Source organism: Haliotis rufescens, unplaced genomic scaffold (genome assembly GCF_023055435.1).
Source record: "Haliotis rufescens isolate VD_foot unplaced genomic scaffold, xgHalRufe1.0.p SCAF_2, whole genome shotgun sequence".
Classification (NCBI taxonomy): domain Eukaryota; kingdom Metazoa; phylum Mollusca; class Gastropoda; order Lepetellida; family Haliotidae; genus Haliotis; species Haliotis rufescens.
Genome location: NW_025963890.1, coordinates 48,770,800 through 48,793,090, shown reverse-complemented (window position 1 = coordinate 48,793,090; position 22,291 = coordinate 48,770,800). Strand labels below are relative to the sequence as shown.

The following is a 22,291-nucleotide window of genomic DNA, read 5'->3' as shown; positions in this document are numbered from 1 at the left end:
CCTGAGAGTGGGACTTTGGTGACCCGAAACCCAGCCATGTCATATTTAGAGATGTTACAAGATGGCACTTGTTGTTACCCTGCCTGGCACTTGGCATTCAGAGGGGAAGAAAAGACTGGTTAGCTTGGAGTCAGTATACTGCGTCTGAGTGGGGTTTCCATGTTGCACTGTGGCATGTTATTTCGGTCCAGAATTAGTCCGGACTAGAACAAGCTGGCATGCGTGCACGTACACGGACGTACATGTGCATGTACATCGCTGTGTAAGTACAATAACCTTGAATGCCATTTCACCTCATTGCATTCCTGCAATAATTATAACTGCTTTGATGTGTCCCCCAGCAGTGATGTGGCTGGAATATTGGTAAAAGCACCATCTAAAACTCAACTCACCCCTTCCCTCATTCTAGCTGCTTTGAAGCACTGACTGATCTTATCAGTGTCAGAGGCTATTGTATAGGCTGTGTAGACAGTAATCTGTGTGACTCCGGACAGGGTTAGCCTAGCAAAACATTGGACAAGAAATGGTTTATATGTGTATATCTCTGTGACAATATTGACCAAGAGTGTGTTAAACATGACTATACACACCCAGTCATGTGGTACGGAGAGACACAAGCTTGTCCACCAGCTGGCTGCACCCCAAGACCACGCCCCTCTTTCAGCACTTTGCTTACAGTTAATTCGGGTAGTCAATAATGTATTTACCTGTAATTACTAATACAAACTTGATCAAAGTTAAGGCAAAGAGATTTATGTCTTTGTTCACAATAAGACAACTTAGGGGTGTTTGGTCAAGTTTGCTTTGACTAAATTTAGACGTGATAAGTTGACAATAATGTACAGTCATTGTCCCTTGTCCCATAAATTCAGTTGGAATCCAGCACTGAGGAAGACAGCTAGTCAGGCCCTGAAACAAATATATCCAGAACAGCTCGTGCAAGTCTATGATAGTGGTCAGGTCTAGATTACTGCAGTTTCAAGAAAATGAAGAGAGTCTCCAGGCTCTTTTTTATTTTCAGGAACTCAGTGTTAATTCTAGGAGTCTGAGTCAGTTAGATTTTACTCAATAAGGAATTAATGCTGTAGATTTGGGATCAGAATTGTGGGTATTGACCAAGATTCTAGTGGTCCAGTTCAGTTCTTACAGCTTGCACCGTACGTGTGCATCATCATCACGGAGCATTACTCATTATCATGGTGAAATTTGATGTGAAATTTACGTACTTCGCTTTAACTAGCCCGGAAACATAACCCTCCCCGGTAATAGAAGACTGGTGTTTTCTGATCTACTTTACTGTTGTCGGAGACATGTTTATTTCCGTTGTGGAATTTGACAAACCTGGACAAACAACAGAGACTCCTTGTGGAGCAAATGGGGATTAAGTGTCCATTAAATGTGAAGAGAATAAAACACAAGTCCTGATCCGAGGTGTTTCCTCTTTACGTCCGACCTGTCCTGACAACGCCAGTCAACATTACAGGTATGAGGTGCTTTTCTTTTCATGCCATGTTGACCTAACAGTGGCTGTTGTTGCCGAGCAACAGTGTGGCAGGTGAATGTATGGTGATGCTCTCTGGTCCTGCAGGTGTTATGCAGGGAGGTTGCATTCCTCCTTGCATCTTCATGCAATTGGCATATAATCATATGGAACTGTCTGGGTCGCATGCGATAGTCTTCTTGTTGGGAAGGAATTGATTCTGAATTAGATGCAGTTGTGTTATGTATTGTCACATGACCGTTACATTACGCTGGGACCCGTGAAGATCCAGGGTAGAATGCGTCTTCAGCAACCCATGCTTGCCAAAAAGGCGACTATGCTTGTCATGAGAGGCGACTATCGGGTTCGATATCTTGGTTTATGCATGTCATCGTATTCCAGTTGCGTGGATCGATGCTCATGGTGTCAATCACTGGATTGTCTGGTCCAGACTCAATTATTTACAGACCACCGTCATATAGCTGGAATATTGCTGAGTGCGGCGTTAAACAACAAACAGACAGACAGAATACATTATGCTGCGAGTTACAGTCTTGCCCCTGATGAAATGGATCGGAAGAAGTTGTCCATATGTTTTGGAATAGTGTGGCATATCCTGTGTGCCCAGACATGTTGTCTTTCTGGGAATCTATATTCACAACCAAAATATGACCAAACATGATTGGTCCAGATATTTGATGTTCTGCTGTGTTAGGAACAGATTTCAGATCATTAGAAGGCATGTGGACTCACTGCAACTAGCAGGCTCTATAGACCTCAATATTAACACTGTGTGATAAAGAAAGTTATGATTTTGTTAGTCTTTTTTCGCCTAACCTCCAGAACACAAAAACAAATTAAGGATTTGCAAGAATATGGGTTTATTTTGATGATTTCTTTTCTCTCTAAATTTGAGCAAGTGACGCTGTTCCAATCAGAATAACCTTTGTCTGTATCATGGATCCTTACAGTAAACAACCACTTTCAGTGAACATTTAAACCAGGTTCAAGTCACTGCAAGCTGAAAATTCCCAATGTAGGATTGATAAAACACTGCTTGATTTTAGAGACAGGGCAACTAGTTGGACAAAGTATGTCTTTTCTTATGTCCACATATGAAAACTGCCAGAAACCTGCAGTCCCCAGCCCCAGGGCTGGATTGGAATACATCTGCGGCAACTATCATGTGAATGCTAATTAAGCTTACAGTTTTGCAGGAAGACATTGTATTCATCCTGTAAACACATGACATCTCCCTCAGAGCCCTCACACATAGGTTATAAGGTCAGAGCAGCCGATGGGGGACACCAAAGAATTTCATAAATATGTGTAAATCAGGGAAAGAATGCCATTAGCTGTTTTCAATGTGATAACATCTCCCACACAACTAGTTACTGTCAACTGTATGGAGTGGAAATTATAGCTTGTTAGTTACAAATTAGTTTGAAAGAAAACGCCATGTACACTGCCTCTAGTGAGTGACCCGTGGGTAGATCTCCTTATCTAATTAGGTTGACCTCCCCCACAGCTTGAGGGTGATCGCCATAATGGTGGACCTGTGGGTGTCACCTATGTAACCTTCTCCGCTGACCCATCCGGCTGGAACTGGGTCTTATTGAATATCCTACCGAAGTCACATCCGAGGGTCACTCGCCTCCACTTCCTTTTTTGATTGTCTTTGATGAGTTGTTGATGTCTGAGTGTCGGGATCGATGGAGTCAGACGAGTCTGTGTGCTGTAATTGCAGTATACCAATATACTGAGACATCCGGAGGACACATCACCCTGGGGTCTGAGAGGTTTTTACAAGGCACTGAAAGGGAGCTGTAGCATATATGTACTTTGGCCGCAGATAGATGTTATACAAATAGAATTTCCAAATTGGTTTGTTTGGATTCTTCTCAGTAAAGAAAGTCTATGCCGGAACTCAAGAATGAATATTGATCTCAATTTTTTATCCCTCTGGCAATGTGGGAGGGTATTGTCATCATCTGTCTGTTTGTCTGTTTGTCTGTTCATCCATATTTCGTTTCCGGAGCATCGCTGGAAAGCCATGAAAGATTTTCATCCAAACTTGGTACATGTTATAATCGGGCTAAAGTGATGACTTTTGCTACTGTTGGGGCCGGGGGCTTTGTCATTTTTGTGTTTCCAGCTCGGCTAGGCATTGCAGAAACTGGATTGCTGGATAAATTACGCATTTTATATAGTATATGCGGTTTTTTTTCACATAAATATTGTCCGGATATCTGGGGTCAAGATAAGCAGGGTTCCACTGTGCCGTTGTCATCACGCTATTTTCTTTTGAGAGTCTGAAATGGATTTATTTAATCAACATTTGAATGCCCCCATTATCAAACTATACTTGAGCCAGTTCATATCATCATTATAAGGCAGTAAGTTATTCATGGCACCACATGGAGCATTGTCCTGGCAGGGTATTCATTCCCCATCATGGGAAAGTGAATTCACCCCTACAATCACAGTGCAAGTTTCTGTCAACCCACTGACGCATATTGGTAATTTTCGTTTTAACTTCAGTATTGGGTACAGATGGCAGGATGGGGAGTTATTACTGTCTCAATCAATCAGTAGAGTGCAGTTCACCAGGGCATACGTCAGAGAAGTGTTCCTGAATGAAAGGCTGTCTCCCTGGATTTCATCTGCAAGAGTTCATGAAGTTGGGAACTTGATTTACAAGACTTGGAGAGTGAGTGAGTGAGTGAGTGGGTGGGAGAGTGGGATTTTAGCCATATTGCAGCAATATCCCATTGGGGGACACCAGAAATGGCCTTCACACATTGCATCCATGTGGGGAATCTAACCCGGGCCTTTGGCTGATGTGTAAACCACTAGCTGACCCCTTTGGCGCTTGGAGGTCGTTATCAGTTGTGATGTGTTGTTGGTTGGATACATGGCGTCACCTCCAGAGGAAATGGTCTTGGACCAAACAGACTGATGTAGATCTGTTCAATCATGTTATTTAGATTTATCTGAAAACGATGTCGAAATGGTTAGATGAAGGTAACAGGCAGTACACAGTGAAGTGCAGGCAATTTTATAGACTACCGCTTAGTCAATGAAAACATGTTTGTAATTTTTTTATTTTTTTCTCTTCGAAAGAACCTTTCCGTTGTCTTCTGCTGTTTTCATTTATTGTGGAGCCAACCAGACTTGGTTAGTTTGATCTAGACTTGCCTAGGCTTTTAGTAAAAAAAATACCCGAAAAATATAAATTCCACAGTCATGGTACAGGACTAAAACATTTACAACCAGCAAATAACGTTTTAATAACAAAAGTTTGTTATTGCTTCGAAAACAGCGACTTTCATGTGTGTAAAGGAAACAGAACAATTATGAACACATGATATATAACTGTCTAAAAAGTCAGAACCTACCATGGAAATATTGGATCTATAGCTCCTAAGGTTAAAGTTGAAATATTACAATGGCAGATCATTTTTGTTGTGACATGAATCTTGTTTTGGGCCAATCTTCTATTGATGGCATCATATTCTTAAGCATGATATTGCTGGCTTTGCCCCCCTCCCCCCCTAAGTTGCCGGACATTATCGGTTTAAGTGAAGGTGTGTGCTGGAATAGTTTGATCCATCAAGCTTGACAGGCATCCAGCAGTCACAACAAACAGAGTGAAGGACCGAGTGTTTGTTGTTGCATGTGAGTGACAGCTAGTTTGATAACTCCACGGCGTATGACGTCATACCTGATTACTGCAGTTATCAAAATAAACCCCAAGGGTGTCTGATGCCCCTCCGCAGATGTCACAGGTTTCAATATCACTAATGGATGGAATATAGGAGTTAGTTTTGGATTTTCTTTCATGATACAATAAACAAGTTTATTTTTTTAGTGCAGTGTAAATACTTACTGTCTTGGGATTGCAGATGTTTGAGGCCTTTTTGCTGTGTGCTGTGTACTTTGCACATTATCTGTTTTGATCTTTGCAAACATGACTGAATGTAATCTTGTAAGTGGATATCCTCAGTTGGGTGGAATTATGGATTTCGGCTTCTTGTACTCTTTCACTGTACCGTTCGGTTGCTGGTACCTTTATCAAGCACACAAATCTACAGCTTAGCAGAAAATGGTTAAATAGAGGATATAAACACAGAGATTAATAAAAAACAATGAATATAATTTACAATAACAAAGGACGAACCCTGTGACAGTGGTATGAAAGTAGTATGATAAGAGTGGAGATGACAGTGTTATTAGAATGATGACAGTATGCATGAGGAGATAGGGGATAACAGTGTTATGATTAGAATGATGACAGTATGCATGAGGAGGTAGGGGATAACAGTGTTATGATTAGAATGATGACAGTATGCATGAGGAGGTAGGGGATAACAGTGTTATGATTAGAATGATGACAGTATGCATGAGGAGATAGGGGATAACAGTGTTATGATTAGAATGATGACAGTATGCATGAGGAGGTAGGGGATAACAGTGTTATGATTAGAATGTTGAATGCGTGAGGAAGGTAGGGGATAACAGTATTATGATTAGAATGATGACTGCGTGAAGAAGGTAGGGGATAACAGTTTTATGATTAGAATGATGACTGCGTGAATAAGGTAGGGAATAACAGTATTATGATTAGAATGATGCCTGCGTGAGGAAGGGAGGTGATAACAGTGTTATAACTGTGTTTGTGTGAGGAAGGTTGGTGATGATTTGTGTGAAGACAGTGTGTCTTCCACTTTGTTGTTTAACACTGCACTTGGCAATATTCAAGCTATTTAATGGCTATCTGTAAATAATCTAGTCTGAAGCAGTCCAGTGATTGACATCATGAGCATCGATCCACACAATTAGGATACGGTGACATGAGCGAACCTGACCACCCAGTCCCGTAAGTTGCCCCTGTCAACAAGAATGGCTTGCTGAAGAATCGAACCCGGAATCTAACGGGACTGGTCTGTCTTCAGACATTAAGCTGACATGAGCCAACTGAAATATTGATCAAGGTGGCATTAAACTCAGTTCGCTCACTCACTCTGTAGAACTGTACAATCACAGAAAGACCATTGCCCTGAACTGTAAGTGGACCAAGCGCCATGGTGTGGAAGGGAGATATGGAAATGGGTGCTGTCTGTCTGTCCGTCCGTCACGTTTCATTCCCAGAGCAGAACTCAAAAAGCTTGAGAGATATCTTAACCAAACTTGGCACATAGAGAGGTCTAGTGGTGAACTGGTGCCTTTTAATAGTTTTGGATTTTTTAAGAATTTATTTTTCGAGTTTCCATGGCAACGACTTTGACTTAGACTGAAAATGGTCGTAGTGCTCTTTGCCGGAGGGCTAATGCCTTGCACATTGGACATATAGGCGGGGATATGAGTATTTCATGTTTGATAAAGTAACTGACCCCTCACCATGTAGCCATTTACAGAAATCCTCTACAGTATTGTGTGTACATCCTCTACAGTATTGTGTGTACATCCTCTTCACTGTTGTTTACATGTGTCTAAATTTTGCTGCTTTTTCGTTCCCGAGATTGTACATGCAAAGCCTGGGAGCCAGCTTCTGATGATCCTCCGATACGAGGTCGGCTGCTTCCTACAGGCCATCGTCCCTCTTGACTCTTGTTCCTTGACAGCATGTTAAGTGGTGGCTTGTGGTCTAACGGATTACCATTTTGTTTTGCAGGTGTGCACACTGATGGTCTAGAGCCTCCAGAGCTTGAGGCAGAGGAGGAGGAACACCAGGTTATCTCAAGATGGCTTCGCGGGTAACTTTCGTTACTGGCACGGCCGAGGTCAAGAGAAGAGGTCAGTTGTAACATGTGTTGATATTTCGTTATCTATATATTTAGGGATTATTCTGACATAGCTTTGTGATAACTAATGACGGTTGTACAAATGTGATTGCGTTTATGTAAACCCAGGTTCGTGATGGGCCCTGTATTTTACCCACTGGGTATAGGTTTCTGTTGATAATCTTTCACAAGTAAAAGTTTAATGTAACAGTAAAGTTTAGTTTATTTCCTATATGTGAGCACTAAACAAGGAGAATTTAAGCATCTAAATATCGCTAATGGTTTGAAAAAAGATTAGAACAGGATGTGATAAATATTTCATAAAATCAAATTTAAGTGTTAAGAATAATGTTTAACTTGATTCAAAATTATTTATTTTTGTCATTTGCATACTCCACAAAATTTTCAATTTCTTCTGATACTAATCTATATATGACACCCTGAAAAAAATGCAATAATAATTCTGTTCTGAATGGCTCATACTGTTATTCAGTATGTCTTTCTTTACAACCTTGCTACCTGTATTCACTACCTGTAATCAGGAGTAACCAGCTGTCACCAGGGCTGGTAGAGTCAGGCACACAAAGGATGAGGGTGCGAGAATTGGCTCTGCATTGTCGGCTGATTTCAATCAAAATGTACGAATAATCTAGATTCAAAAGAAAATCCCATTGTAGGATGGTTGATTACCAGCCCAACGAATAGCCAGAACATGGCTTTTCGTAACATTTTCAGTAGATTTCCGTGTCATTATATGGACTGTTATTTGCTGAGTTTACAAGACCGAACAGAATTTTACTAGACACAGGCTTTGGACTCTTGGTTAAAGTCGCGGACTGAATCATTGCTATCATTGTCCTGTTTACTCTTTTAAGGCGTAAAATGGCAATTAAAGTGTGATCATTTTAACACACGATTTCTAACAATAATATGTGTTGCCTTCTATCTATATTTACTGCTTACTTAAAAGTTTAATTCCAATTAAGAAGCTCACATTCAATTAAATTTATTCATAAATCTGATTATGTTTTCTGCAGAACATTTTGTTAAGATTGCTTTGCAAACAACAATGAGATTCTGGGTTAGAACAGGTCTCCAGCAACCAATACTGGTCACACCGTGGGGATTCTGGGTTAGAACAGGTCCCAAGCAACCTATACTGGTCATACCGTAGGGATTCTGAGTTAGAACAGATCCCCAGCAACCTATGCTGGTCAGACCGTAGGGATTCTGTGTTAGAACAGGTACCCAGCAACCAATACTGGTCATACCGTAGGGATTCTGCGTTAGAACAGGTCTCCAACAACCAATACTGGTCATACCGTAGGGATTCTGGGTTAGAACAGGTCCCAAGCAACCAATACTGGTCGTACCGTAGGGATTCTGGGTTAGAACAGGTCTCCAGCAACCTATGCTGGTCAGACCGTAGGGATTCTGGGTTAGAACAGGTACCCAGCAACCAATACTGGTCATACCGTAGGGATTCTGCGTTAGAACAGGTCTCCAGCAACCTATACTGGTCGTACTGTAGGGATTCTGGGTTAGAACAGGTCCCAAGCAACCAATACTGGTCGTACCGTAGGGATTCTGCGTTAGAACAGGTCTCCAGCAACCAATACTGGTCATACCATAGGGATTCTGGGTTAGAACAGGTCCCAAGCAACCAATACTGGTCGTACCGTAGGGATTCTGCGTTAGAACAGGTCTCCAGCAACCAATACTGGTCATACCGTAGGGATTCTGGGTTAGAACAGGTCCCAAGCAACCAATACTGGTCGTACCGTAGGGATTCTGCATTAGAACAGGTCTCCAGCAACCAATACTGGTCATACCATAGGGATTCTGGGTTAGAACAGGTCCCCAGCAACCTATACTGGTCACACCGTAGGGATTCTGGGTTAGAACAGGTCCCCAGCAACCAATACTAGTCGCACCGTAGGGATTCTGTGTTAGAACATGTCCCCAGCAACCAATACTGGTCACACCGTAGGGATTCTGCGTTAGAACAGGTCTCCAGCAACCAATACTGGTCACACCGTAGGGATTCTGTGTTAGAACAGGTCTCCAGCAACCAATACTAGTCGCACCGTAGGGATTCTGCGTTAGAACAGGTCTCCAGCAACCAATACTGGTCACACCATAGGGATTCTGGGTTAGAACAGGTCCCCAGCAACCAATACTAGTCGCACCGTAGGGATTCTGTGTTAGAACAGGTCTCCAGCAACCAATACTGGTCGTACCGTGGGGATTCTGGGTTAGAACAGGTCTCCAGCAACCAATACTGGTCATACCGTAGGGATTCTGCGTTAGAACAGGTCTCCAGCAACCAATACTGGTCACACCAGGGGGATTCTGGGTTAGAACAGGTCTCCAGCAACCAATACTGGTCGTACCGTGGGGATTCTGGGTTAGAACAGGTCTCCAGCAACCAATACTGGTCATACCGTAGGGATTCTGCGTTAGAACAGGTCTCCAGCAACCAATACTGGTCACACCAGGGGGATTCTGGGTTAGAACAGGTCCCCAGCAACCAATACTAGTCGCACCGTAGGGATTCTGTGTTAGAACAGGTCTCCAGCAACCAATACTGGTCGTACCGTGGGGATTCTGGGTTAGAACAGGTCTCCAGCAACCAATACTGGTCATACCGTAGGGATTCTGCGTTAGAACAGGTCTCCAGCAACCAATACTGGTCACACCAGGGGGATTCTGGGTTAGAACATGTCCCCAGCAACCAATGCTGGTTGTAAGAGTCACCCAAATAGATTGGGTGGTCAGGCTCGGTGGCTTGGTTGATTGTGTGTCATCAAACCCCAGCGGCATTGATCATTCATGTGATATTGATCACTGGAATATTGCTGAGTGCAGCGTTAAACAACAAATAAACACACACACAGTGAACTAGACTGAGGTGGGACACATGCCATGGTTCTACAGCCACTGTAAACAGACTATCTCTGTTTCTGTCTGCCTGTGTGTGTGAACCACTCACACAAAGCATACTACTATCATCAGCCTGATTCTCATTTCTTAATGGGGCAGTGGGGTAGCCTTGTGGTTAAAGTATTAAGTGTTTAAAGTGTTTAACTCGGGTTCGATTCCCCACACGGGTACAATGCGTGAAGCTCATTATTAGTATCCACCGCTGTGATATTGCTGAAATATTGCTAAAAGCGTCGTAAAACCATACTCACTCACTCACTCAACTACATCTTGCAACAGCTTACTGTGACTTAGCTCGTTTCCTGTTTGATCTGTGTAGAGTTGGGTATATCCTGCAAGGCTGAGTGATGGGTGATACCTATTTGTCCTCAAGGCAGTTTTATGACATCTTTCTCATCAACTTCAGTTTCACTTCCTCATAAGTAACTTACAGGTTTTAACATTCACCTCACGTCGTCCTGGTTTCCTCAATCCATGTCAGTCATCACTTTTGATGCTATCCGTGTTGGAGCTTTGAATATGTGATTATGTCATCGTTCATATTATGTGGGTGGCGGAAACAAACGGAATGTGAGTTCTTACAGATAAAACTTGACATTTGTATTCAGGACTCAGAATAAATAAGGAAATAAATGTTTCAATTTGTTTAACAAATCAATAAAGATCCTTTCACATCACCAAATGTAATTTTCATTACATTGCTCTACATGTATTTTTGGAATGACGCATCTGATGTTATTAAAAATGTGAAACTGCATCCTATACAGGAATAGGTGGTCTTGATTAGTCACGAGTGTCTGCATACTAATGCTGCGGTTTGCCATGCATGCAGGCGTGTTGTTTAATCTAACCATGGATTGTGTTGCCAACTTAAGCACAGAACAGAACAGAACATCAGACAAAGGGAATAGTTCATGCAACGAACCCAATTCATTCCCCATGGGTAGCAATTAATGTATTTTTCATGTGTACAAAGAAATTGAGACTAAACCAACTAATGTTCAAGTAGACTTAACAGACTAATCCCCAAGGCCTCTTGGAGTTCGTTATGGTGGTCTGTGCACAGTAATCATCACAGCTGATAATCCTGTTCGTTTGTTTCAGATCACAATGGTTTTGATGTTATGGAGAAGCCTAAGGTTGCTTTGATGGACGGCAAGTGTGACTGCTGTCCCTACGGATACCACATCGACCTGGACTTCGTGAACTTCTGCGAGAACATCACCAGCGGCTCCACGCTGAAGCAGCTGAAGCGGATCCAGCGGGCCAAGCGGAAGCTGCGCAAGTCGATGGAGGTGATGCTGCAGCAGCAGAGCCAGGCTCGCATGGAGGAGGCGGGAACGCCACCCCCCGACGTCGTGCACTCCACCGAGGCGAGTCGACTGATGCACATGGTGGAGTACGAGCAGTCGTCCACTCACAGGATCCTGGATGAGATTGACTCCTCGGTTGATCAGACCATAGCTCACATTGACTACATGATGAGGCCGACACGCAAACAGCAGCGATATTTCAGTTCAGACAGCGAGGATGGCATCAGTCCTGTCAGTCCGACACGATATAATACATTCCCACTACGACGAAGTCCAAATGGCGACGAATCTTCGCATTTTGCTACATCACTGTCAACCTCCGGACGAACCGATTCCATGAGCTCGCTGTCGTCTGTTTCCACTGTATCAAGCGAGAACCCTCAAGGTCAGATAATGTCAACCCATGGCGGCCATGGGACACAGTTTGTCCATACCACTGCCACAGCAGAAATAGCTCACCCAACCCACAGCCAAACAATGAACCAATCCCACACCAAATCTCACAGCCAATCCCACAGCACCCTCACTCACATGCACAGCAGTCAGAGCACTCACCAGTCTCAGAAGTACCGCACGGTCACGTCTGCCCAGCTGGCAGAGACAATGGCCACTCACTTCCCCCAGACAGAGAGAGATGGTGCCATATCTCCCCAGTCCAACACCGCCAACATCAGCAAGATGTCCCTGTCTGCAATTCGGGAGGCCATGGCCATGAGCCTGCAGAGAATGAAGGACCTGGAGGAACAGGTGAAGGCCCTGCCCATCATGCAAGTTAGAATCTCGGTGCTGAAGGAGGAGAAGAGGCTACTGATGCTGCAACTCAAGGCAAGGAACAGCAAGCTGAACACCAGGAGTGTTGGAGTTGGAGACAAGTCCATTCATGAAGTTGAAGTGGCTGAATCTATGCCTGTCATGAAGATAGTACAAGCTCAGTCTCCAGTCAAGTCAATCAGGTTCCCAGAAGTACCCTTTTCTCCAATGTCACCTCAGATGTCACCTCAGATGTCACCTTTGAAGAGCCCTCCTCCAACCCTGCCCAAACCCAAGAAATCTCGAACCATTGGTATTGGAGAACACAGTGTAATTGAACCATACCTGCTACGACCAGATCTCCCAACAGGATACACAGTGAAAGAAAATGAGGTCCACACAGAGATCAGAACCTACGTCTCTGAGGTGGAGACTCTGAGTCGTTCCATGAGGGATATGCCTCGTCTTGAGACCACGTTTGACCCTCAACTGAGGAGTCCGATGATGTCTCCCATTCAGGCGTCAAGTCCGAAGACTCACATCACGATCAACCAGATCCAGAGAGGAGGACCTAAGGCACTGACTCGCAGCATCGGAGTCGGGGATGGCAACGTGTTCGACAATTCTGGTTTGCACATCCATGAAAAGGAACTGAGGACTGTCATCATTGGCCAAGGGGGACCAGTTGGCAAGAGGAACGTTGGTGTTGAATGTCGAGTCCCTACGAGAGACGTGGGGGTCTCGTATGTGTGTGATGATGAAAAGCCTTCAACAAGAACAGTTGGGATAAATGTTGACACTGGCAGCCTCCTGACATCCTTGAGCTTCAAAGGGGAGGAACTCAGAGGAGCCCTGCGGGATATGCTCAGTAAAAATGTCCGTTCCATTGGCACAAATTGTAACTTCAGACCTTTGACCAACGATGTTGGCACCGAGTCAGATCAGATAAAAACGATGACTATAGGCGTGGGAGACTGCCGGACAGATGTTGAGGTACGAGCTCACAACGTGATGAGGTCAGTTGGCGTGGGCTTCCATCCCGAGATGACCAGCCGCTACGTGGGCACTGAGAAAGGATGGATGCTTGACCAGGGAACCAACACTCCAGTTCTGGACAAGAAGAGCAAGAGCACATCCACAGAGAAGCCTAGGTTTGTGTATGCCTCCACTAATACAGACTCAGCCCCACTCAGAAACAGCAGCAACCAGACAGACCACAAAATATTCCATGCAACAGACCAGCTGAAGAATGTCAGCTGTAATACCCACAAAATAGCTGCCCAGTCCATGGGGGTTAATACTGATTTCAAGTGTTTGAAGTCCGATACTTTTGATTTTGCAATTACATTCCAGAATGAATCTTCCAATACAGACTTCAGCATTGCTGATAAAGGTGTGAACACTGATAGGGGATATAGTAAGAAGGGCGCTGCGAAGTCCGTGAAGACTGTTGGTGTGAGTGAGGACACGGTTGATGTGGTGAGGGACAGTGGTCAGAGACAGTTTGGAGAGCAGGTGTCGAGGAGCTCGGTGGAAACTGTCAGCACTGTGCGTAGCAACCAGAGCACCACAGTGAATAGCGGAGGCAGCTACATGCCAGCCGATATGAGTAAGTTCATGAGTGTGGGAGGTTCTTCCAGTGTCAAGTCGAAGAGCAGTTCTGCAGGAAGCACCGAGGTCAAGAGGAGACAACTAGAGAGTTCACAAAACTCATCACCCAAAAGGAAGTCGGGGGATGACTTCGAGGAATACCGATATTCTGAAGAGTCATTCGTTATTCGTGGTAATGATTTGGAGCATGGGGACTTTGAAATTGTGAAAGATTTAGGTGGGACTGAAAAGAGGATTGTAGCAAAGAAATCTGATTTGCCCCTTGAAGAAGTGCTAGGGATTGATGGACAATCAAAGACAGGCAAGCGGCACTCTGGCGGGGGAGGTGGACGGACGATCAGAGAAGAACACGTAACTTACAGAAGCTCGGGAACAGACTTAGGACTGTCCAGAACATCTGGAGGGAAGGGAGAACATGATAGAGTTGATGGCAGTGGTGGAGAGGCTGTGGGATACATCAGGTATCTTCAGGACTCCACTGATGGAGATGGTCAAAGCGGGACGTCAAGTGCACACAGTACTTCTATGATTTCTGCTGACGAGGTGTTGAGGCAGAGCAGTAGCGGCAGCTCAGAATCGGCAGGAGGAAGTGGAATGACATCAATGCAGGAAACTGTCACTCGGAGAAGTCTCGGTGGTGGAGGTGGTGGTGGTATGACAACTGTTCAAGAGACTGTTGTGCAGAGAAATACTGGGAGTAGAGGTGGCAGTGGTATGACTATTGTACAAGCAGGTGGAGGTGGTTTCACGTTTGCGCAAGGAAGCGGAGGTGGTAGTGGCATGACAACTATTCAAGGAGGTGGTAGCGGCATGACAACTATTCAAGGAAGTGGAGGTGGTAGCGGCATGACAACTATTCAAGGAAGTGGAGGTGGTAGCGGCATGACAACTATTCAAGGAAGTGGAGGTGGTAGTGGCATGACAACTATTCAAGGAAGTGGAGGTGGTAGTGGCATGACAACTATTCAAGGAAGTGGAGGTGGTAGTGGCATGACAACTATTCAAGGAAGTGGAGGTGGTAGTGGCATGACAACTATTCAAGAGACTGTTGTGCAGAGAAATATCGGTGGCAGAGGTGGCAGTGGTATGACTATTGTACAAGCTGGTGGAGGTGGTTTCACTTTTGGACAAGGAAGTGGAGGTGGTAGCGGTATGGCAACTGTTCAAGGCAGCGGAGGTGGTAGCGGTGTGACAACTGTTCAAGAGACTGTTGTGCAGAGAAGTGGAGGAGGTAGCAGTTTCTCCTCTTCATCTCAGTCTTCATCATCTCATGGTCTGACTCTAAATGTGGACAACGCTAGTCCAAGGTTAAACAGACATGGATTATGGGAAAGGGCTGGTGGCATTGACGAAATAGCTGGCTTCACTCTGAGTACAAGCCCAACCCGCCTCAGTGGCGGATCCTTCACATCAGACTCAGGAGGCTCTGACACCCAGATCTCCACCGAGAGTCCAGATAGTGGCAGGCAGAAGTCAGTTGTCACACGAACCGTGACCACAACGCGATCCACGAAAGGTGGTGGTGATGTGACAGTTGAGGAGACGACGTCCTCTCAAGGAGGGAAGGTGACTTCCACAAAGACTGTAACTGGAAACCCAGACCTGCTTGGCAGCAACCAGAGACATGAACAGTCCTCAGTGTTGAAATCAGAACTGAATGTTTTAGATGGTAATTTGACTTCATCACAGATTTCCAATGAGAGTGGGTTCTCGTTGACGCCCAGCCACTCCGAAGGGGACTTCAACCAGGGGCTGGGAAGTGACTTGGACCGAAATAGAATGTCCTCTTCCCACAGCAGTGTAAATACATCCTTCGACTCCGAGAACGGCACCCTCAAGTCGTGCATCAAACGCAGCAAGTCAGACACACAGGTGAAGAAAGGAATCTCATTTGCTTCAACAGTGGTTGGAGGGTAAGTCAGACATCATGTGTTCCATGTTCAGATCTTTTAGATTAAATAGTTGTACACTTCTGAGGAGGGCAGGTGACACTGTCGTCTGAGACACCACCATTCACTGTGCAGAGTTGCATCCCATGCAGAAACCTATGGGTAGTGGTAAACGTCTGCGACCTGCATCACTTCGGGCTTTCCTCCCACATTATGATGACACGCCGTGATATAACTGGAATACTGTTTAAAGCGATGTTAAACCCAACTCACTCACTAACACTGAGATTCAAAGAAGCAGTCTGCGACTTTAGCCACAAGTCCACATCTAGTAAAAATTCTGGTCAGTCTAGTAAGCTTGGCTAGCATTAGTCCATACGATAACACTAAACTTGTACAAAAAATGATGCTATGAGCCAAGTTTGGGCTAGTGGACTCAATGGTTTGGTCACAGACTGCAGAATTTGAAAGCATACCCCATGGTTTATGTCCTGTCCATATGACCTGTCCATATGACCAGGCAGTTTGTGGTCCTGCAACTAATCCATTAACTAAGATTACAGCATAGGCCTCCTGTTCCGGCTGCTCGACAGCTGTGATGGAGATCGGGAGGTCACAATGGCTGCTGAATATGACTATCACTAGACTGGATAGAATATCATAAAGTTATTGGAAAGTGCAGGTGACTGTAATTGATAATGCTCTCATTCTGCCTAATCAAATGCTATTATAAATGGCGACGTCATCGTTAATTTTCAGAAGCATGGCATCTGACAGTGAGCGTGGCCTCACGAGTCAACTGATATGAGTTGATGTCCGGTGCATATGTTGTGGAGAGAACAAAAATGAGCTTTAGATGATTAAATATTTGTCAGATTGCATTTCTCTATTTCTATTCTTTTGATAAGTTCTTTTTTATAAATATTGTCATATGAACTTGATCTTTGCTGATATTAGTTATGTAAAGTAAAGAAGATTTAGTTTATGTGAAGTATGTTTTGCAGTTATTAGGCCTTTTATTTTTTGTAGTTGGTTTACAGATTTACTGGCCAAAACTTCAATGTTGGTGGCCGGAATAAAAAATTACAAAAAATCAACTTTTAGTACTGTTACAGTGAAAAATAAACAAGTTTTAAGAAGGCAAGATATCAAAATTGGGTTGGGATTTTTTTTTTGGTGGGGGGGGGGGGGGGGGGGGGGGGTAGAAAAACATATATAGCGTTTATTGCTGTGTATAAGGCGATTTAAAAAAAAATAATTATATACCTAGAATATTGGGCTATATGTATTATTCACTGTTTACAAATCTCCGTGTTTTTATCTTTAACCAAATATTTTTGTCCTTGTAATCCAACTAAAAAATAATATTTGACTTTGGTGAGCGCTGTTGAGCTGTGGTGAGCGTTGTTGAGCTGTGGTGAGTGTTGTTGAGCTGTGGTTAGCGCTGCTTGTGCATGGTTCATTAGACTGCCAAATTCCTATTTGCACGGATACACTACCATGTCAACAAGAACTAGCCCCACCTTGTATAAGCCAGGTATTCAGTGCAAACATAAAGACTAATACACCACAGTGAATTGCCAAAACATTGTTGAGAAAGACACTGAGTCAATATTACATGCAGGATTGGAACATGACTGCACCCAGTTTGTAATAGTCTTGCTCAGAACCGTATCACCATCAACATCTAGCCACAATACACAATTATACCTAATGGGAGTTTGTGTGGCTGAATATAGCTCTGTACATATACTGTAGCATCTCCGCCTTCATCCGAGCATCTCGCAGTATGAGCGGTGTCATTTCAAGGGCTATTGCACAATATGTGCAGTGTTATTGTGTAAATTTTGTCAAACATTTCCATTCATTAAACATTTTCAAACTGTTAACTGGATTTTTCAGTTGCCCATTATCGAAATTTCATAATTGAATTTCCTTTCGGCCTTGACCCCGAGTTTGTCTCATGGGCAGCAGATGGGAACAGTCGACTGCGAGCTGCCCCGACTCACCTACGCCCATTGTAGGCATGGAAACTGTCTGCACATAATGGCCATACTGCACAATTTGTACATTCATCTCATTTTAAAATGAATGGTTTGAATGACACACTATTTCCATTCAATTTCTGTGAGGGGGCACGGGTGGCCCAGTCGTCTAAGGTGCCCCGATTCACTGTGCAGAGTTGTGTCCCTTGGGCACGCCAGGAACCTATGATTGTGGGTTCGAATCCCAGTTCGCCCCAATTATGTTTCTAGGTTTGTCAGCACCATGACCGTGCTCGTGGGTTTCACCGAAGTGGTAAACGTCTGTGACCTGCATCACTTCGGGCTTTCCTTGTTTGAATATACAGAGCATTTTGTCATGGGCCAATGTCTGCGACCCTGTATGGATTCCGTGGGAGTTAGTGTTTATGGTCAGCGTTGACTCGGATCGTGTCACACAACTGGCGTATTGTATGTCATTGTGTCCTGATGGTGCTCATGTTATCAGTCACCGGTTTGCCACGTCCAGACTTGATGACTTTAAGGCTGCTATGACATTGCTGGAATATTGCTGAATGCGGCTTTAAACAACATTCACTCACTCATTCACTTCAGTGCCACGTTTAAGAAGCTTGTCCAAGCTTGTACAGCTTAGTGTTTAATCCCTTGCCTTTGTTGTTCAGTTGATTATCTTGTATAAAGAAGCATTATCTGGTTTATCAGGCAATACAGGGCTAGAACTAAACTCAAAATCTTTTCTAGCCCAGGTTATGGTTTTGCCCTTGTAATGTTAAAACAATGGGGAAATTTGTACAAGCCTGCAGGAATTTGTACTAGCCCCAGGCTAGTATTAATTCTAACCCTGCAATATAAACAAATCTAACTAAATTCACTGCATTTAATGTCAGGGTGAACGTTAAGTTATGAAAAGATTGGTTCTGTACCAAGGCAACTGTAAGTTGAGACAACAATGTACGTTCCTTGAAGCCAAAATCCATTGAGATACAAATGATTCAAGGTGATGATGGTTCTATTACTGAGAATCTACATGGTGCTATGTGTCCATGCTGGAGGTGGTAGAGTGGGCAATGCGCTTGCCATTGCTTGTTAGGTAAAAAAGCCAGAATGTTAATCAGTACCAGTAGGCCTCCTGAGGTGCAGATAATTAGAACAATTTTTAAAAATTTATTATGCAGGAACAAGAGTTTGGTAAAACAGCAGAGCATTGTGGCACATCAGGGAATTGCTTCAGCTTTAGATCAGAATTGGTGGGGGCACTTCATCCATTATACTCTTTTCTTATTCACCCCAGCAGGAGAAGGGATTGCAACATGCTTTAAGAAGGGTTAAATGTTGTACATAAGGTACTAGTTGTGTGCCAGCAGTTCAACTTACAGGCTGAATACATGTAGATCATATGTTAGAATTCAGAATCTTTGGTCCATCAGTTGGTCATGGGCTATCATGGTCCAGTCATCTTGGCACAGTAAAGCCCTGTGCATAGTTGCTTCCCTTTGGATCCTAGGATTGAAGGTTTGAATCCAGTATTGACCCTGGTTATGATCTTGGTTTGTCAACAACTGTGCTCATTGATTTGTTAAACAACAAACAAACAATTTTGTCAAATAATACCAAATACAGAGACTGGTGAGAGAAAGTCTCTCAATGGCTGGATTACCTGAGCAGTCAACTGTTGTTGAAACTAGATTAGTAAGGATTTTTTTTATTCTTCAGCAAACAGGCTTCAGTGAAAAGGTAATGAGTTTTCTTTTGAGAATGTAGCACTCGGTGTGAAAATCTTTCTACAGCTTCCTGACTTTTCAATTTTTATAGACGCTTTGGCTCTAATTGTGACAGCTAATGAGAGTTGTGAACGTGTGAAAGTTAGTGGTTGTGATTAACATGAGCGAGACAACTAACCCTCCTCCATGCCATGCGTCTGTGGGGGACTGACAGCAGGGGGAAGTCCCACAGTGGTGATCGGCCATAGGTTATCCTTCCTGACACCCGGCAGCCGACTTCACACACCGCCTGTGATGCTGTAATCAGTTGTGATGAAAGTGCTTCCTCTATGCAGCATCCTGTGTATGCTCCATGTCAGTCTGAATCATGCACAATGCTGATAAATGGAATTAATATGAGTTTGAAATATGAAAGGTTAATCTTTTTTTAACTGGTTGAGAAATTTGGTTGCAGAAAATTGAACATCTGGTTTATACTGTACTTTTCTGAAGGGTGTGCTTGATGAATGTTTTTGATGTTGGTTGTGTGAAAGAATGCAGATCCTCTTGTTGGAGGGAGTGGTTGTTCAGTTTGAAGTAGAGGGTTACACCCCTTAGTTGTGCCAGGATTCGCTGATCATGGTTGGAATCCCCATTTCCCTGTGATTATGATCCTTTCTTTCTTAGCACCATGCCTCTGCTTGTGGCAAATGAAACACATCACATTCCTCCCCTGCTGAATGGCACGCCATGATATTACACTGCAGCATTCCGCCCATCTCACGCTCGTCCAGCTGTAGCAGAAAATACACACTCTCTTCAGTTTGGACAAGAAAAAATGGACACTTTTAGCCCTGGCCTGTTTGACACGTGTCATGTCTGATGCATGTCCTTACTCAACCCGTTACATCAGCCCGTCCCCCCAAATACCTGTAACAAGTCAACGGGTCCCAACCTACCTGTTAACGACCTTACCTGTACAAGATTAAAAGACCACCAAGCAGGTAATACCTGTATTGAGGTAGGACAAGGGTCATCTCTCCTGTCCCTCAAATGTAACAGAGTATGTATATAAGTAGATTGAAGTATGTTCTTTTCTAGACTACATCTGGGCTTGCTAACATGCTGAATCTTGGGAATATCTTTTGAAGATGGAGAACATGTTTTGTTTATTTGGTACATGGGAGTGGTCACGTTATTCAAGCAATTGTAAGGATTGGGTGAAAAAATGTTTGGCTCATATATTACATGGCTTTTAGAATGCTTGTCCATTGATGGATAAAACTGTTCTTACATAGGGTAGAATTCCAACTAATTCTTTCTTTCAAGCCTCTTCATTCATATAAAAAAGTGCCAAATTTCATCAATAATGCATTTAAAATAACATGCATATCTAGTAACTAAATTATCGTATGCATGTTTACGCTTTTGTTATTATGCATATATGCCATGTGTTGCTGGTACTACCTCGGCCGTGAGGCAATCGGATAGCTCTTCCAATCAGATCAGTGTGGATGAATGAAGGCTGAGTCAGCATTAGCTGGACAGCCAGATCCAGATGACGATAGTCTTACATTTATAGGCCACTTCAGTAGACTGCATCACAAGTACTCACTAAAATGTGCTAGTTCCCTATTGGAATTGCTCGGTTAGGTGATTCTATGTTGGCGGAACCTGACTGGCGCGCAGTATGAGATGAGAACGCTTTCTGTCGTAACTTTGTGAAGTAGAGCTTTCTTCCACCATTGAAGGGTTCTATTGATTACCTGGTGAATCACTCCACTAGCCGCTTTGTGCAGGAAATTACCTCACTTGATACAAGTTTTATGGAAAGTAGTATTGACAGGGAAAGAACTTTGAAACCCAAATTAGCAAGTTGAGACTTACAGGAATGATGGACGACCAGGCAAAGCTCATTGTGCTGATTCAGCCTTGGTGCCAGAGCTACCACAACACCATCCTGTTTCAACATTTCCATCGCTAGCATTGCACGGCACAGGTTTGCATTCTGGCTGTGTTGTTTCTTAAACTTAATCTTTATTGATAATAGTTATGTGAGCAGGCAATACCCAGCAGTTGTTATCGTTAGCTCACTGTGAGGTGTAGGGAGTCAGGTAGGCCAGTAGTTCAAGTGTTTGCTCATCATGACAAAGGCCTTGGTTTGATTCCCAATATAGTGATGCCCAATCTCTGTGTCATGCGAGGGACCGCCTCCGTGGTCTAGTGGTAGAGCGTCCGCCTGGAGAGCGGAAGGTCCGGGGTTTGATCCCCGACTGCGTCATACCAAAAGACATTAAAAGATGGTACTTGTTGTTACCCTGTCTGGCGCTCGGCATTAAGGGGCTAAAACAAGGACTGGTCGGTTCGGAGTCAGTATACTGTGTCTGTACATGCACTTTGCTATGTAAGTGCAATAATCTTGGACGCGACGTTAAACCCCATTTCGCCTCACCTCACCTGTGTCATGCGACATGATCATTGCAGAAATATTGTTTCAGTCCATATTCACTCACTCATTCACTTTCTGCATCAGGCTTTGTTATTGCTAAAGTGTTTTAGTGTTGTACAGTTTCCGTGAAAGATTTTTGTTTAACCAAAACATTTTCCAAGACCCCTGAAAACACATAAATATGGCTGAATAAGATGAAAATATGCTTATGTTTCCATATTTGTACTATTTCTTGCTTTTTGCTTACCTGGTACATTTTGTTGTTGCTATTGTCATTGTATTCTTTTTTGTTGTTTCTTTTTAGCTTTTGGAATATTTCCATTTAGTGCAGTAGTTTAAAAAACATAATTATTCCTACATTTTTCTCCCT

General features: G+C 43.6%; 1 protein-coding gene across 15 annotated transcripts in view; it reads left to right on the top strand.

Annotated features, from left to right (window-relative positions):
• LOC124146271 (serine-rich adhesin for platelets-like) overlaps window positions 1-22,291 on the top strand; it is a 99,813-nt gene that overhangs the window by 61,700 nt on the left and 15,822 nt on the right. For 12 of the 15 annotated variants that reach the window (XM_048400087.1, XM_048400088.1, XM_048400084.1 and 9 more), the window contains 3 exons: window positions 7,155-7,276; window positions 11,311-15,793; window positions 19,486-19,506. In XM_048400087.1, the coding sequence (XP_048256044.1) occupies window positions 7,225-7,276; window positions 11,311-15,793; window positions 19,486-19,506 (4,556 nt within the window). In that variant the 5' untranslated portion in view covers window positions 7,155-7,224. Of the gene's footprint in view, window positions 1-238; window positions 263-7,154; window positions 7,277-11,310; window positions 15,794-19,485; window positions 19,507-22,291 lie in introns of those variants that run through there. The other 3 variants (XM_048400089.1, XM_046516494.2, XM_048400085.1) reach the window with 3 other exon arrangements.